The 16,513-nt window shown below is 43.6% G+C and overlaps 1 protein-coding gene across 3 annotated transcripts in view; it reads right to left on the bottom strand.

The window, feature by feature from the left end:
* The window catches only part of ADAMTSL1 (ADAMTS like 1), a 460,511-nt gene that overhangs the window by 207,215 nt on the left and 236,783 nt on the right, over window positions 1–16,513 (bottom strand). For all 3 annotated transcript variants that reach the window (XM_088659038.1, XM_088659040.1, XM_088659039.1), the window contains one exon: window positions 12,481–12,608. In XM_088659038.1, the coding sequence (XP_088515164.1) occupies window positions 12,481–12,608 (128 nt within the window). The remainder of the gene's footprint in view (window positions 1–12,480; window positions 12,609–16,513) is intronic.

Genomic DNA, 16,513 nt, shown 5'->3' with positions numbered 1-16,513 from the left:
ATGATGCATAACAAGATGTGTCGTTTTATCCTACGTATGACTGCTAAATTTCCCCTGGAATCTTCGGTGATGAAGTTTATTCCAAGCTCTTGGAAAGTCCAAGTTCACAATGGCTACTGGATTACCGATATCCACCTGCTTATTAACACTCTGAAAGAACTCCAAAAAAGTTAGTGGAACAAGGGTTACTTTTGTAAAATCATGTTCATACCATATAACTCCAGAAAGACTTGCTCTTTCTATAAACTTGATAATTTTATATTTAACCATTCTTTCCACCAATTTACCTTGAGTTTATCTAAACTAACTAGCCTATAATTTCCTGGATCCCCAGCCCCCGGATTCCTTTTTAAAAAACAGCTGTTACATTCCTCAACCACAAAGGCTGATCTAGGGGACAAGTTACATATTTTTGTTACGAGATCGTTAATTTCACATTTGAGTTCTTTAAGAACTCTTCGGTGGATACGATATTATCTGTTGATTTTTTAAAAATCTTCTGATAGAGCCCAGGACTTCATTCTCTTGCCAGCACCATTTGCCTCTCTTCTTCAGACTGCTTTCCTGAATTTTGACTCTTCCTTTGAAGAACAAACGCACCCATTCCAAAGATATGGAGGTTGGAATGCAGTAAGACAACAATGGTAGTGAATTCATGGTAATCGTTTCATTCTATCAAGCTATTCAAAGAACAACAGAAGTTTTTTCAAGATGGAAAATGGTACACTAAGTACCTATATGATCATCAAAAGTGAGGAAAAACAGCAGACTAGGGGAATCTGCTTCTGCCCTCCGCAACCCATCATTCCAGAATTACACCAGATGTGGCTGCTATTATGTTTGCATGCCACAGTGAAGTAGGCTTAATCCACATAAAACTAGAGCTATGCACTGAATGCAGGTTTTTCTCCATGTATACAAATGTATTACAGATTTGAAATCCGATTTCCCCTATAGTTTAAATTAAATATAATTTTAGAAATACACATTAACTGCACAATTGCCTAATGTGTATACAAGGGGACTTAAATTCATTCCATGAAAAGGTCGATAAATAGCAAAAACTCAGACAGGACTAAATCTTTTGCTATGTCTATTGTGCAATGGCAGCTGTTTTGGGGGACTATGAGTTTTGGCTATATAATCTCCACATGCTTTCTGAAATGGGAATGGAAAGGTGAGTATTCCAAATAAAGCACCAAGCAACGATTCCTACTCTTCCAATGACTTTTAGAAAGTGGCTTCTTCACATTGCTCTAACTTGGAGCCTGGCATCAAGTTGCCCTATCAGTGTGGAACAGATTGGTCCATCTCAATTCCATGGCACAGAGGGAAGGGAAAAAAGTGAACATGCAAAAAAAAGTATATATTATATATAGTGTCATGATTTGGGTTTTTCGGTGTGTGAAAACATCTGCTGCTCAAGGCAGAAGGATCCCGATGTGAAGCTGAAAAGTGTAAAATACAGAGCAATGGAATCATGGCCAACTCCATCACCCTCAGCCAAACTTCGCAAACAAAATATAACTTGACAGGAAAGGATGATGACAAAAGGGAGTGCGCAAACGGTCACAGAGGGTGCCAAGTGAAACAGAAAACTTTGGCTCAAAGCTGTGGTGAAAACCACTCTGGGATTCCATAGGTCATCTTAGGAAAGGTCGCTGATCCATTATCTCCAGCCCGGCTAATTTAGAATAGAACGAAATGAATGGGGTTCAAAGGGATGAAAACGTACAGATTTTTTCCGCCCTATAAAAGTGTACTCAACTTTTTGTACCAGAAGAACTAAACAGTGGGTCAAAGGGTGGGGTGGGGTGGGGGTCCCCGACAAGACATCAGACTGTAAGCAGAGCCACGCTGTATCAGGCAAGAGGCCCATCTGGTCTAGCACTCTGGTCTCACAGTGACTTCCATGGGAAGGCCACAAAGAGAACTTGAACACTCTCCACACCCATGTTACCCTGAAACTGGTATTCAGAGGCCTACTGCCTCCCTCAGTGGAGGTAGAACAGAGCCATTGCAGCTAGCAGCCATGGGTGAACTTCTACAGGTGCACATTCAGGCATGCTTCCTTACAGTTACAAATAACTTTCCACACTGAAATATAAAATACAGTTTGTAGACCAGCAGGGCAGAAAGGACTGCCTTCCATCTGACTGCATGAACAAGATTTCTGGATGAAGTACGCAGACTTCTTCCATATGCACACTGCATTTCCAGCGGATGTGCTTACTATGGTATGGTATGCTGCTTATACTAGAAGAAAGCAATCAAAATGGTGATATAAGCATTTTTTTTTCAAAACAAATTGTCACAGTGGCTGGAGTGGGCTACTTCAGAGTAACGACTCTACACCGCTCTGCATTTTATCTTTTTATTGGTGCTGCGTATTTACAGTGCTAAAGGCAGTGCTATTTACAGAGACACATCTTATCCGCTAGAATCAGAACCTCCGAATGGTGTTTGGCGCGTTTTCCTCCAACATAACAACTTGGGGAGACCCATCCTCTTCCCCCTACGTTTTCTGCGCAATTCCGGAGTTGGGGGAACAGGTCTGCCCCCCTTGCTTTCCCCTTCCTGTCTCACCTGGGGCGCTGGCTCTGCTACCCTGTCTGAGCCTCGGACCCCACTTCCTGCTTCCCCACTTGAGACGGAGCTCACCCTGCTTTCCCCTGCGCTCGGGGATGGGCTGGAACTCAGGAGGGGAGGGACTTCGCGATATCCCCTGTCCCTCACACAAATGAACAAACAAGAAACATAAGGCCATGGAACCATGACTGGTTCTTGAGGGTATCTACAGTATGTTTGGATACTCACTGGGACCAGCAGATCCCTCCCACTATCCCTGCCCCTGTTCTATGTTAAAGAGGGCCCTTCAGATGTTCCTTGCCCAAGCCGCTCCCAAATTTTGGAGCTGGTACTGCCTGAGCCATATGTGGCCCTACAGTGGTTTTGGAGAACGGTAATTCTCTTAACCTGTGATAGAGTCACAACTTCGGGGGAGCTCAGTGATGTAAGACCTCTGAGGCAGTGTGTGTGTGTGTGTGTGTGTGTGTCCTGTGGGATATGTAGACAAAGCTGTCAAGTCCATCGTTTCCTGTTTCCTAGAAAGGGCACACAGGGGAATGGGTCTCCAACAGGGAAGAACTCCGGTCAGACCTGTGGGAGCCACTTTCCTCTGGGTGCAGCCAGGCCGAGGTGGGTGTGACCCAAATTAAAGGCTGGACACATCACCATTTCTCTCTCTCTCGCCTCCTGCTCTTTGCCTGTTGATCTGCTTCCCGAGACACCTCACCCATAACAAAGGATGTTCTAAGTCTGAGACATAGCTCAGGCATCTCTTCATTTTCATCTACAAATGTACCCTATAACTGCAACTTAAGCCTGCCTTTAGACTGCTACTGAATGTGAACTGTGAGCAAACTCTACTCTTATGTTAAGAAGACTATTTTGTATGATTATTCTTTTTAAGAGGGAATATAAGAGGGGGTGGGGGGATGCCAGGAAGATCTAGGCTGCACCAGGGACATTCTGGATTGCTTCATCTAAAGGGTGAAACCAGCTTCTCAATAGCTTCCACTAGCGCTGCAAAAGAGTTGTACTCTGCTATACGCAGAAACGTGAGTAAGGAAGGATAACATCAAATCAATTAAAAAAATTAAAGATTGTCTAACAGCACCTTAGAGACCAACTAAGTATATTCTGGGTATAAGAAAGCTTATATCCAGAACAAACTTAGTTGGCCTCTAAGGTGCTACTGGACAAATTATTAATTTTTATAAAATTTATTTCGACTGCGTCAGACCAGCACGGCTACCTACCTGAATCTAGAATCATCAAATCAATATATACTCTGCTACCTTCATACATATCCCCACATGTCTTATATTGGGATAGGGGATAAAACCAAATAATAACACACCTGTCACAACAACACGTATAAGGGTTAGAGAGATAAACAACCATAATCGCCAAATAATTTTTAAAAAATACTGGAAAAATCAAATTGGGAGAAAATACAGACACCGACAGTAAAAAAACCAAACAAATCCACACTGTAGTCCATCAAGCTCACTTCTTGCCATGGCCTGACTCTCTCAGGGCATTTCTCACACCTTCCTGGCACTCACCTAAAGCAATGAATCTGCTCATGGACATCAGGGTTCTAGTTTGCGTTGAAATTAAATGCCAAAATTCAAGGGGTTTAATCTAGATTAATCACTGTGCAATAAAAATGGCGTGCCTTCAAGTTAGTAATATGGATCCCCACTACTTAGGAGAAGGAACCCCCCTCCCCCCCAAAAAAACCCAATTAAGCAAAGGATAAGGAGGAATCTGTCTTTGTGAAATATTTGGTCCCATAACTGATAAAGCAGGGCATGGCCTGACAACATTTCCAAAAAAGGTACGTACTCAAAAAAGAAGAACGAAAGAATGAAATTGCTGTAGACATGGTAGAAAGGAAGCCTTTTACCTTAAAAACAAAACACAACACACACAACTTATTTCTTTAAAAGTAAAAAGACTTTGCTATTAAAAAAACCAATGGTCAGGTAAATGGTAGGCTGCACACCTGCCTTCTCACCTATATGAAACCCTAGCTGAAGGTTCCACGGGGCTTTCAGGAAGCACAGGTACTTAGGAAGTTTGTGCAGCAAAAGACCAGAAGACCCCTCTAGGCCACATGTAAGGTAACTGCAACCAGGACCACACGCCCCAAACCACAAGGATTTCTCCCAAACTTTCTCTCCCCTTTGATAATTTTCGCATATAATTTCTTTTTTTGTCATTAATTGAGGATGGATGATGTGGATAAATTTTAGGCACAGGCAAGATTCTCCACCCTGATCAACAATTTATACAGGATTTCCTAGAGGAAAGGGTGATGATAACAGATGTTGGCCAATAAACCTGGCTTCAGTGATTCCATATCCGTGAGACCACACATGGTCAGCTATGTCTTGTGTTTTCTAATGTTTGTGCACACACAAAGTATCCCATGTTTTGCCCCTTTGCTGGAAAGAATGACAACAATAATGGATAGGATCTCTGGGTAAATATTTAGCTTCTCGGTTAACCTATTACCACCTAAGATTGTTTCCAGAGTCCTGGGCGTTCCTCCCTTCCTGTACCCTCCCTTTCCATATTACACATTTTCAAAGATTGTTATAGAAGATTATAGTGAGAAAAACGCACCATTTCTCCCCAGAAGAAGTCCAGCAGTAGCAATACAATGAGAATGATGGTGGCATTTATTAACAATTGGCAGATGAGATACAATTCCAATGGCAACAGTTTCAGGGCGGAAGGACTCTTGATCCAAAGAGGGATGTGGAAGATTTCGGCCTCAATCTTGAGGAAAGGGGCTTCCCTTGCTAACTTTGTACCAGATTGAAAACTGTGTACCAAACTGAACTGACTAGTCCTGCCAGAAGACGTCCTGTGGGCAGGCAGGGGAATGAGTTTTGCTTCACAGCTGGAGGCAGCAAAGCTTCTAAATACTAGTTGCTAAACCCATAGGAGGAGAGAGCGCTCTTGGGCTCATGATTTCTCATAGGCATCTGGTTGGCCACTGTGAGAACAGGATGCTGGACTGGATGAGCCATTGGCCTGATCCAGCAGACTCTACTTATATTCTTATGTTCTTACCACCTGGTTGCCTCACCTAAACCCTCAGCGTAACTCTTTCCTTCTAACTTTCCTTCTTCAGAACCTACCACAAGTCCTGCTGTCCCTATCAAACTCAAAGTTAAGCACAGCTGGCTTGGAACTACTAATCATAGCTGCCAATTCTCCCGTATTCCCTGGGAAACCCCCATTTTCCCAGCTGTTCCCAGCCGAAAAAAATGGATTTTTTTGTTTTCCCCCGGTTTATTCTGGCGCAGAGGCCATTTTGGAACTGGGCGGAGCATGCTCAGAAGCGACTTTTGATCATAGCTGCCAAGTTTTCCCTTTTCTCGCGAGGAAGCCTATTCAGCATAAGGGAAAATCCCTTAAAATAAGGGATAACTTGGCAGCTATGCTTTTGATGCTGCTTTGCCCAGTTCCAAAATGGCTGCAGCGCGACTTCTGGTGCGGCGGCCATTTTGGAACAGGGCAGAGCAGCATCAAAAGTCGCTTCTGAGCATGCTCCGCCCAATTCCAAAATGGCGGCAGCGCTACTTCCGGTCTGCTACTTCCGGTCCAGTCCCTTATTGCTCAGGCCGGAACTTGGCAGCTATGGTACTAATGTCTTCCATGCTATTTGATGAACAAAGTTTGCAGTGCATTGTATGGAGATCATATTAAGTAGGATCTTTGCATTTACACAGTGAAAGTGCATGACAGCTAAACATACCTGACCGGAACAGCTAAAGGAATGGGACTAATCAGGAGATCTGGCAGGCAACTCTTGGAAAATAAATTAATTGCATTTATTCAGCTGCTTAGCTGAACAAAGATATTTAGAAGCAGGACATGTATTCTTTGCATGGCTTCAAGGCTGACACAACGGGACTGCATTCTCCTTTTACTTCATGTTCTGGAAGCCATCACACAGAGAACGAAAAGGCATAATACACCATGAACATTCCGCAGTGGAGGAGAAATATTTAGTTTTGGTTTGTGGGTTGGTCTGTTCTATAGTGCTCAACTAGCGCGCCAGTTCTTAATTTATCAAACTAACAATAAAAAAATCTAGCGTCATTCTTCATTTTATCTGTTATATAATTATGTATGGCACACACAATTCTGCAACATGACAGAGATCACAAAACTGTGAACCACCAACACAAATCACAGATAGTTCATTTTCTTCTTAGATTTAAAACTGTCATGCTTTGGGGTTTGTTTCCAAATCCCCAAGGTTTGGGTGGGTTTCTTTCCTTTTCGCTTTGAAACTGCTTGTCCAGCATCACAGGGAAAAATAATAATCATAATCATTTAGCACTCTTTTATATTCATAATTGTATGCAGACCAGAAAAGGGAAAAATGAGTTGCACATTTAGTGCTAATTCAAGGTCAATTTTTACTATTTAGAATATATTGTTACTGGCGAACAGAATCAGCACATAATAATCCTTTCTCAATCTGGGAATAGGCAAAAGTTCACATTTGGTTTCATAAATCAAACCAAACTCTCTTGATATGGAAACAAAAACAACAACACACTTTTAAAGACAATTCCAACTATGGAGTATGTCCCTTTTGCATATGTGCCATAGACAGCTTTCACGCACACCACCCAAAATACTTGTTTTCATAGAACAGTGGTGTCCAAACCTTTTTCAAAGAGGGCCAGATTTGATGAAGTGAAGAGCCGCGAGGGCCAACCAAAGACTGACCAAAGTTTCGGTGGGGAAATTCTTCCACATGTGGTGGGGGTGTGATAGGATAAAACAATTTTGGGATTTGGTTTATAATGAACTAAAAAGAATTTTGAAACTTACGTTCCCAAAGAAGCCAGAGGCTTTTTTGTTGGGATTGGTCGATAAAGAAATCCCAAAATCTGATCTAAGATTTTTTATGTACGCCACAGTGGCGGCTAGGATTCTTATCGCCCAGAAATGGAAAACAAATGAAGTACCATCTATTATTGAGTGGCAATCGAAGGTCTTAGAATTTATGGAATTAGCCAAATTAACACACAGAGTACGCGATTTGGATGATGCGAAGTTCCAAGCTGAATAGAGTAAATTCATAGAATATGCTAAGGGTAACTACATGGGTATGAGAGCGTTAGGGGTAGTAACATAACCTCTACAATGTTACGAATCGGATGTAAATAGAAAATACGAATTAGGATTGACAGAATTTACCACTTGATGGAAGGAAGGAAGTCAAATAGCCTGGATTATATGTAAATTTGAACTAATGTTAATATGTTTATGAAAAACGAATAAAAATTTATTTTCAAAAAAAAAGACTGACCAAAGTTGTTGACCTTCTTTTAGGGTTGAGGTTGTTTAGGATTTTACCCCAGGAGATAAACTGCCACAGGGGTCGGATTAAACCGACTGGCGAGCCGGATTAGGCCCTCAAAATGGACTTTGGACATGCCTGTCATAGAAGATACCTTACTAAGCATAACTAGGCAAATACACAAATTATAGTTTGTTCACCTTCATTTGACTACCTTTTCTGAGAATCCGCGGATACTATCATGAACTGCAGCCTGTACTGATAAAGCAATGATGCAAACCATGGTTTGGTGGTTCAGATTTAATGCAAACTATGGTTTGCCACTCAGTTTCAAACCATAGTTTCAGATCCTGGTTTGGCATGCACTTGCAATAAACATGGCTTGTCGGATGGAGTCTGTTCAGGTTATAATTCATGACAATTTTTTCCCCCAGGCCCTAGAAAAATTGTTGAAGAACAGTACAGAAATCTGGCATTTAAGTACCTACCTACCTACCTACCAAACAAATAGCTTGGGTTTAGCATTGTTTTGCATTACTGCTGAACAAATTCATACCGTCCCATATGTTGAAAAATATAGCAAATGCAAGCATCGCCTTCAAGGAAGAAGCAGAGAGCAGAAAGCGGCAGTAGCTTTGGTGCATCTAAGGACTAAAAAGCACACAAACTGGCCATATGAATGCTTCTGCTGAAGCCATTCAGTAAGAGTAGAAGTAACCCTCATCCTAACCCTTGATATAAGTGCCTTATTATTTCAACCATTCTTGCTAACAGCAGAAAGAAGCCATGCACTCGCTGTGGGTATATCAACCTTGAGGGTTGGTGCCAGGAAGACACCTTCACTGCAATTCCTATTTCCTGCAGCCTCTTCCAGGGTCAGAATGCTAGCAGAACCACAACGCTGCAAAGCAACTCGCATCACATCCAGATCATTGGCCATGATGGTTGGAGCTAAAGGGAGCTGGAGCTGCCCATTCTTGGGATAATGAATCTTAAGCTAACCTGCTGCTTACCGGGAGGGAAAAGGGTGAAGCAGCAACAAGGTCAGTGCTGTGCAAGTGCACTGGTGGACCTAATCCTGTGTGCCCACACAGTCCAAGCCTTGTCACTGCCATGTCCTTCCACATCCCAGTGAGCGGCAGTGATGCTGCTACTAGGTAAAGGTAAAGGGACCCCTGACCATTAGGTCCAGTCGTGACTGACTCTGGGGTTGCGTGCTCATCTCGCATTATTGGCCGAGGGAGCCGGCGTATAGCTTCCAGGTCATGTGGCCAGCATGACTAAGCCGCTTCTGGCAAACCAGAGCAGCACATGGAAACGCCGTTTACCTTCCCGCTGTAGCGGTTCCTATTTATCTACTTGCATTTTGACGTGCTTTCGAACTGCTAGGTTGGCAGGAGCTGGGACCAAGCAACGGGAGCTCACCCCGTCACAGGGATTCGAACTGCCAACCTTCTGATCAGCAAGCCCTAGGCTCAGTGGTTTAACCACAGCGCCACCTGGGTCCCACGATGCTGCTACTAGGACACTATTTTTGTGGCTCCATCTCATTGGGTGAACTGCTCCTGGTCTTAATAATGAACCATCATCGCTGCACTCCACTTGCTTCACTACCTTCACGTACCTTCTGATTTCTCCCTTGCATACAATGCTCAGAGAAAATTTTGTATCATCTATTTAACTGGTCCTCCGGCCGATCCCCCAGAAAGTGACAATCAAACAAGAAGCTGATAAAGATCTGCAAATGACACATCTGGTAGTCAAATTTGCTCTGGCAGCCAAGAAGCTCCATCCCAGCTATGTTAATGCTTTTTAATTTTAAATTTTTTATGCTGTCAATTTTGCATGCTGTCAACTTTTATAGGTTATGTTGTGTGATTTCAGAGGAAAGTCTTTGCCCTTGTCCTCTGCTCTTCATTGTAAAGGAGGTTGTAGAGGGGGCGCGGGGGGCGCTGTGGTCTAAACCACTGAGCCTCTTGGGCTTGCCAATCGGAAGGTCAGCGGTTTGAATCCCCATGACCGGGTGAGCTCCCGCTGCTCAGTCCCTGCTCCTGCCAACCTAGCAGTTCGAAAGCACGTTAAAGTGCAAGTAGATAAATAGGTACCACTGTGGTGGGAAGGTAAACGGCGTTTCCATGCACTCTGGTTTCTGTCACAGTGTCCCATTGTGCCAGAAGTGGTTTAGTCCTGCTGGCCACATGACCTGGAAACAAACGCTGGCTCCCTTGGCCTGCAAGCGAGATGAGCGCCGCAACCCCATAGTTGCCTTTGACTGGACTTAACCGCCCAGGGGTCCGACCGTCCTTTACCTATTCTTTTACCTTGTAAAGGCCTTTGGCTACACACAATAAACCAATTGACCTTCACAGTGATTGTTCAGCTGCTCAGTTGTCTTGAGAGGAGGTGTAGAGATTTACTGTGCTCTGATAATGATGAACGAGTTCCCTATGGAAAAGCTGGGCTAATTCTAGTCCAAGGAAACGGCAAGCCATTGTCCATTTCTACAGGGTTCTAAAACAAACACATTGTTGCCCCACTGATTTCATGGTTCCGTCATGAATCTTTCCTCTCCTCATAAACATCCCACTCCTGCCTCAACATAAGAGCAACAGGAGATCCTGCTTCCATCTTTGTGCTGCCTGGACTCAATTATAAAATGAACAGTGCTTCTTTACATCGTCATAATATCAAACCTAAGAAAGCACTTTTGGACAGTATTTCCTTCCCAACAGGTTTCTATTAAATTCTCATCAGCCTGGTACAGAAAACACGTGCCAGGTTTTTTGCTCTGTTTAAATTACACCTGGGTGCCGTCAACGTGTAAGATAATAAAAGCATCATTGAAATTGATATATGATCATTCCCGCCAAATTCATACTTGTTGACATCTTCAGCGTCATGTTCTGTGGTAGCTTCCCTCTTCTCAGTTCATAGAAACCCAAATTCTGTACACATCAGGTCAATTTATGCACATTAATCTCAGGGCCATGGGTTCAAGCCCCATGTTGGGCAAAGGTTTCCTGCTTTGCAGGGGGTTGGATTAGATGACCCTCATGGTCCTTTCCAACTCTGCAATTCTATGGTGCTATGATCTTCCTGTTTAGGAAGTACTTTTTGAAATCTAGTGGAGTAATAAACCTGGTTTTAATTTAACACTGCTTCCTTGGGCTGTTGGTTTTCATTTTCATGCATGTGGATACTTTAGGTGTGGGCTCCCAAAGTTATTCCAAAATGGATTTTATTATATTAGTGATATTTGTCATAAGGAGTTTTGAGAGTCCGGTGGGGCTAGTTTAAGACAATGAATTTCAAAATAGTGTGGGTCTTCTTGGGCATAAAGACACACATTTACAGTTTACCCTGCTGCTGATAACACACAGGTCTTTCTGAGGGTGAAACTAGACATGATGGTGCTAATCCCAATACTTCCATTTCTGTTTGTGAGTGAGTGTATGTGAATTGGTTTGGTTTTTAAATCAGAAAATAGCCACTGTACAGACAGAACTACTGTAACACTCCCCGACTGTCATCCTGTCACTCTCACAAAACTACATTTAGCCAAAATGGGGACCATAGAGGGCAAAATGGGCTTCATCCCCCTTAATATTTTGGGGGCAGGCAGCTGAGCTCACCCCCCAATATTGAGGGGGCCGCCTTCCCTTGCCGTCTGTGGGCACGTGCTTGGGACCCGGGCGAGTTCAGGACACGAGCGCCCACCACATGCCCCAGCCCCCACCACCGCCAGGTGAGTGCTTGGGAGTGGGGTGGGGGAAGGATGAATCACATGACACCAGGCCTCCTCAATGTATGTGGGGGGGGGACCAAGTCGCCGCTCATGATAGGGACCTTCCATTGGTGCCAGAGTCTTTCGCTCTCCCATCTCCAGGGTTAATAGGAATGAATGGCAGAAGAGGGAGAGAATTTCCATTGGGACAGTGGCATGAAAGAAAGGGTCAGTCCCCTCTATCAGAATTGATGGGGGCCAGGCGGAGGAAAGAACTTCCTAGTGATTCATTTAGCATCTTGTCTAGTTTGGTCCCGAATCTCCTTTATAACCTAAAGGAAATATTCTGTAAAAGCAAAAGCTCAGTATGTTATTATACATGTGCGCGTGTACATGTGTCTATATATAGACACAAATATATGGAAATCTTTTGGGGTTTTTTTTTATAGCTCCCATATGACTAAATGATTTAGGGTGCGAAAGCTGGAGGTTTATCTCAGGTTCAATGCATGGGAGTGAAGAGGATTACCACTCTGAATGAGAGAGTCTAGGAGTGGTTTCATTTTTCATTAGCTGGCAACGGACCGTTTGGCATTAGACTCAGGTAAGAACTATGTAGGGATTGTTCACTGCGCTGCACAGTTTTTTTTTTTTATTGCAGGCATATTTTAAGGACTGTGCGTTAGGCCATCAACCCTGCTGGAAAGTTGCCTGAAGAAGACGCGACCTTTCGTCTTCCAAGTTCAAAATGCAAGCACGATTCCGAGACACCCGCTGCTCTCTGTATGCTGTGATATGGGGCTGGCGGCAGGCTCCACTCTTCAACTGTAGACTCAAGAGACATTTAACTACTTACTTGCTGCTCAGGCAGCGCCTGAGGGAGTAGGAAGCGCCTCCCCCACAAGTACGGGAACATTCGCTCCACGAGCCCCAGGCATCCCACAGGGTATCTCGGTCTTCCTCCGATCGAGCAGTTCGAGAACTCTACAAGAGAATGAAAGAACGAAGTAAAGAAAAGGAGACATTGGTGACAGTCAAAAGGTTTAAGATGTAGCCATTTTACTTCCTCAGGACTGTTTGCACAAGGCACCCTCACATCCGGATTCTATACCAATGAATCAGGTTCCTTGAACAAAACGGCATTTTTGCGAAACAGTAATTCGCACTAATGTGTAAATCCATCTGCACTGGTGCGCTGGCTGAGACCCTTCCTGCCCACGCACTGTCTCACCATGCTCTAGTTATCTCCCGCTTGGACTACTGCAATGCGCTCTGTGTGGGGCTACCTTTCAAGGTGACTTGGAAACGACAACTAAGAATGCAGCTGCCAGACTGGTGACCGGGACCATATAACACTGGTCCTGAAAGACTTACATGGGCTCCCAGGACATTTCCAAGCACAATTTAAAGTGTTGGTGCTGACCTTTAAAGTCCTGAATGGCTTCGGCCCAGTATACCTGAAGGAGTGTCCTCACACCCATCGTTTAGCCCGCACACTGAGGTCCAGCACCGAGGGCCTTCTGGCGGTTCCCTCCCTGCAAGAAGTGAAGCTACAGGAAACTAGGCAGAGGGCCTTCTCGGGAGTGGCACCCACCCTGTGGAACACCCTCTCTTCAGATGCCAAGGAGATAAAGAACTACATAATTTTTAGGAGACATCTGAAGGCAGCCCTTTATTGGAAAGTGTTTAATATTTGCCGTTAACCCAGCCAGATGGGTGGGATAATAATAATCACCACCACCACCACCATCACTGGGGGGAAAGTCAAGGGACAGTTTTGGTTGCTAAAAGGTGAAGGGAATTGATTCTGCACATGTTCCAAGGCCCTCTGTCTTTTATTTATCCATTTCAGAGATGATCAGTGGCATTCAAAATAAGTCTATTATTTTGGGTCTGAGTTAGGCTATTCCTTGTGTTAATTGTTGTATTTAGATGGAGGCTATGGGATGGTCAGAGACAAATAAGGACAAACATGAAAACTGCTTCTCAAGAAATTGAGTAACACAACCACTGGCTTCTGATATAGTAACTATAACTAAACTATTGATTGTTTCTGTTGGGATGCTGCAGCAGCTTAAAGCATAAAATAGCTTTCTTATCTTGAAAGGCTGCATGGAACCTTTGTCGTGATATCAGAAAGAAGCCTAGCAAAAGTCTTCTGTGCTGAATGCAGTTATTCACAGGCAGTTTGGCTAGGGGGTAGGGAAGGGGTTCACTGAAGGCTGGAACTGTGAACAGTTCGGTATATATCTTTTCAGGAAAGCCTTTGAACTTATCATAGACCTAAATCCAAACCCTCAACATCTACCAACAGCTGGGAACTGTGCCTGGGGCCCACTCTCTTTAAAGTTCTTTATCAAGTAGGACCTACCAATGTGGCTTCTGAGAGCCTTTGACGTTACAGTTGACAGTTGTTTATACTGAGAATGAAACAACCAAGAATCTATTTATTAGTAATGCCAAGGGAATGTGGTAATATGCGCTGCTGCGTTCTCCCGCAACCCCACTTCTCATTTAATGTAATAATGTTATATCAACTACAATACCCAGCGATGCTGCTACTGAAGCGGCTGGGTAACAGGGAGATCAAACTCACGTAGCATAATTTCTATTACTGCTGTGCCAAAATCCGTCATCCGATTTCTTAAAAGAGGTTTTCAAGATTTAATGCATTTTATTTAACTGATTGCTCTAAGCCCCACAACGCTGAACTTCACTTATTTGACAAAGACCTGATTATATTTCAGCAGGCATTTTAAAGTAAGTTCTACCATGCCTATTTATGGAACTCATGTTGTCACTTGTGTTTTCTGCTTGTTTTAATCACCGTATTATTTTGGTTGATTGATTGTTTTATTGCTGGTTGCATGACCCCCTTTGTGCCCATCTGTGGTGAAAAGTGGTCTACAGATATTGGAAAAAAATTAAATATATATTATCTTGCTTTGTTTAATGGGTTTATTGATTTATTCTTTTAAAATGTATTATTACCTTCCACCACCCCCCAAAAAACCCCAATTTACTCAAGGCTGTATACAATGCAGACAAATCAAACGAACTTGTTTGTGCTGAAGGGAAAAGCTCCCCCCCCGCTCATAAAAGCTTCTGTCCATTAAACTCTTGGGGCAGGGATAGCTGATAAAGTGCTCCCCATATATTGGGAGGCCTAAAACTTCCTTCATCCCTCAGCACTGAGGAAAGCTAAGTTCTAACAACATATTGTGGGGACCAACATTGGCTATTCCCCACTTGAGCAACAATAGAAGAACAGAACACATAAATGTTGCATCTGCATCCTGAAAGCTAGAGGCAAGATTGTTTACAATATGGAATCTTGGGAGTCCTTTAAGACAGATATTGCAAGGCAAAAGACGGAAAATGCAACCAGGTATATACTTTCTATAAAGGTAAAGGGGCACCTGACCATCAGGTCCAGTCGTGTCCGACTCTGGGGTTGCGGCGCTCATCTCGCTCTATAGGCCGAGGGGGCCGGCATTTGTCCACAGACAGCTTCCGGGTCATGTGGCCAGCATGACAAAGCTGCTTCTGGCGAACCAGAGCAGCACATGGAAATGCTGTTTACCTTCCTGCTGGAGCGGTCCCTATTTATCTACTTGCACTTTGATGTGCTTTCGAACTGCTAGGTGGGCAGGAGCTGGTACCAAGGAACGGGAGCTCACCCCGTTGCAGGGATTCGAAAAGCTGACCTTCTGATCAGCAAGCCCTAGACTCTGTGGTTTAACCCACAGCACCACCTGGGTACTTTCTATAGGATCACACTAATACAGATTATTAGAAAATTTAGCCTAACTAATCAAGGTCTTCAAACTATTGAGGAGAGGACTTATAGGTACAAAGCTTAGAGCAGGGCTAGCCAATGTTGTTGAACGACAGCTCCCATATTACCTGACTATCGGCCATGTAAACTGGGGCCGATGAGAACCGTACTTCAAAAGCATGTAGGGAACACCATGTTGGCTATCCCTAGATTAGAGCATGTTGAGTTAATATGACTGGGGTGTGTGTGTAAAATCCTAGTTTAGAAAGTAGCACCTTAAAGACCAACTAAGTTTTTATTTTGGTATGAGCTTGACACGAAAGCTCATACCAAAATAAAAACTTAGTTGGTCTTTAAGGTGCTACTGAAGGAATTTTTTTATTTTACTTCGACCCAGACCAACACGGCTACCTACCTGTAACTAGAAAGTAGCAACAGGCATAATCCAGCTAAATTTTAAACCTGTAAATCTCCAGCCCCGTGCGCAATACTTAGAGCCCCCCTAATGCGTTCAATAGAACTTTATTCTGAGTAAACGTATGTTGAATTGGACTGCCAGCATCTCCCACTCAAGCCAATGGAATTCAAAAGTGTTTGGCTTTGTGTTAAGTGGAAATGGTATATTACGGTGTTATTGAGAATGGAAGGAGTCTTAAAATCTAATCCCAGCGCTTGATTTTAGAGCACAGATTTTGTTTCTTCCTGTGTACCATTTCCTTTTTAAAAAGCCACTTTACAGTAGAAAGTTAATCTTAGAAAATGAGGCACCCTAGAGACAGATCTGTGGCTGCTGAAAAACAGCAACACCCAAGTTGCCTTATTTCCTGCAGCCACGCCAAGGGCAGTTCTGTGAGTTTAAAGGAAGGCTTGAGTGGCAAGGGTCAGGTGCAGGTGACAAGGGGATTCACAAAACCGGTGTCCACTGACCTGCTGCTCCTTTGACATTTCCAAAGTGACATACTGGCAGCATTCCTACAGCTGCTTCTCATCACCCTTAAAGGCACAGGAAGCTCCCTTTTTTTAATAAAAAAAGAGAAAGAAACCAGAGCACAGAGCTATACTAAGGGAAATGAGGACTCAGGGCTAGATTCATTTGCCTTTAAAGATAAAC

Source organism: Zootoca vivipara, chromosome 15 (assembly GCF_965207765.1).
Source record: "Zootoca vivipara chromosome 15, rZooViv2.hap1.1, whole genome shotgun sequence".
Taxonomy (NCBI): domain Eukaryota; kingdom Metazoa; phylum Chordata; class Lepidosauria; order Squamata; family Lacertidae; genus Zootoca; species Zootoca vivipara.
The sequence above is the reverse complement of the archived record's forward strand: the minus strand, read 5'-3'. Positions and strand labels throughout refer to the sequence as shown.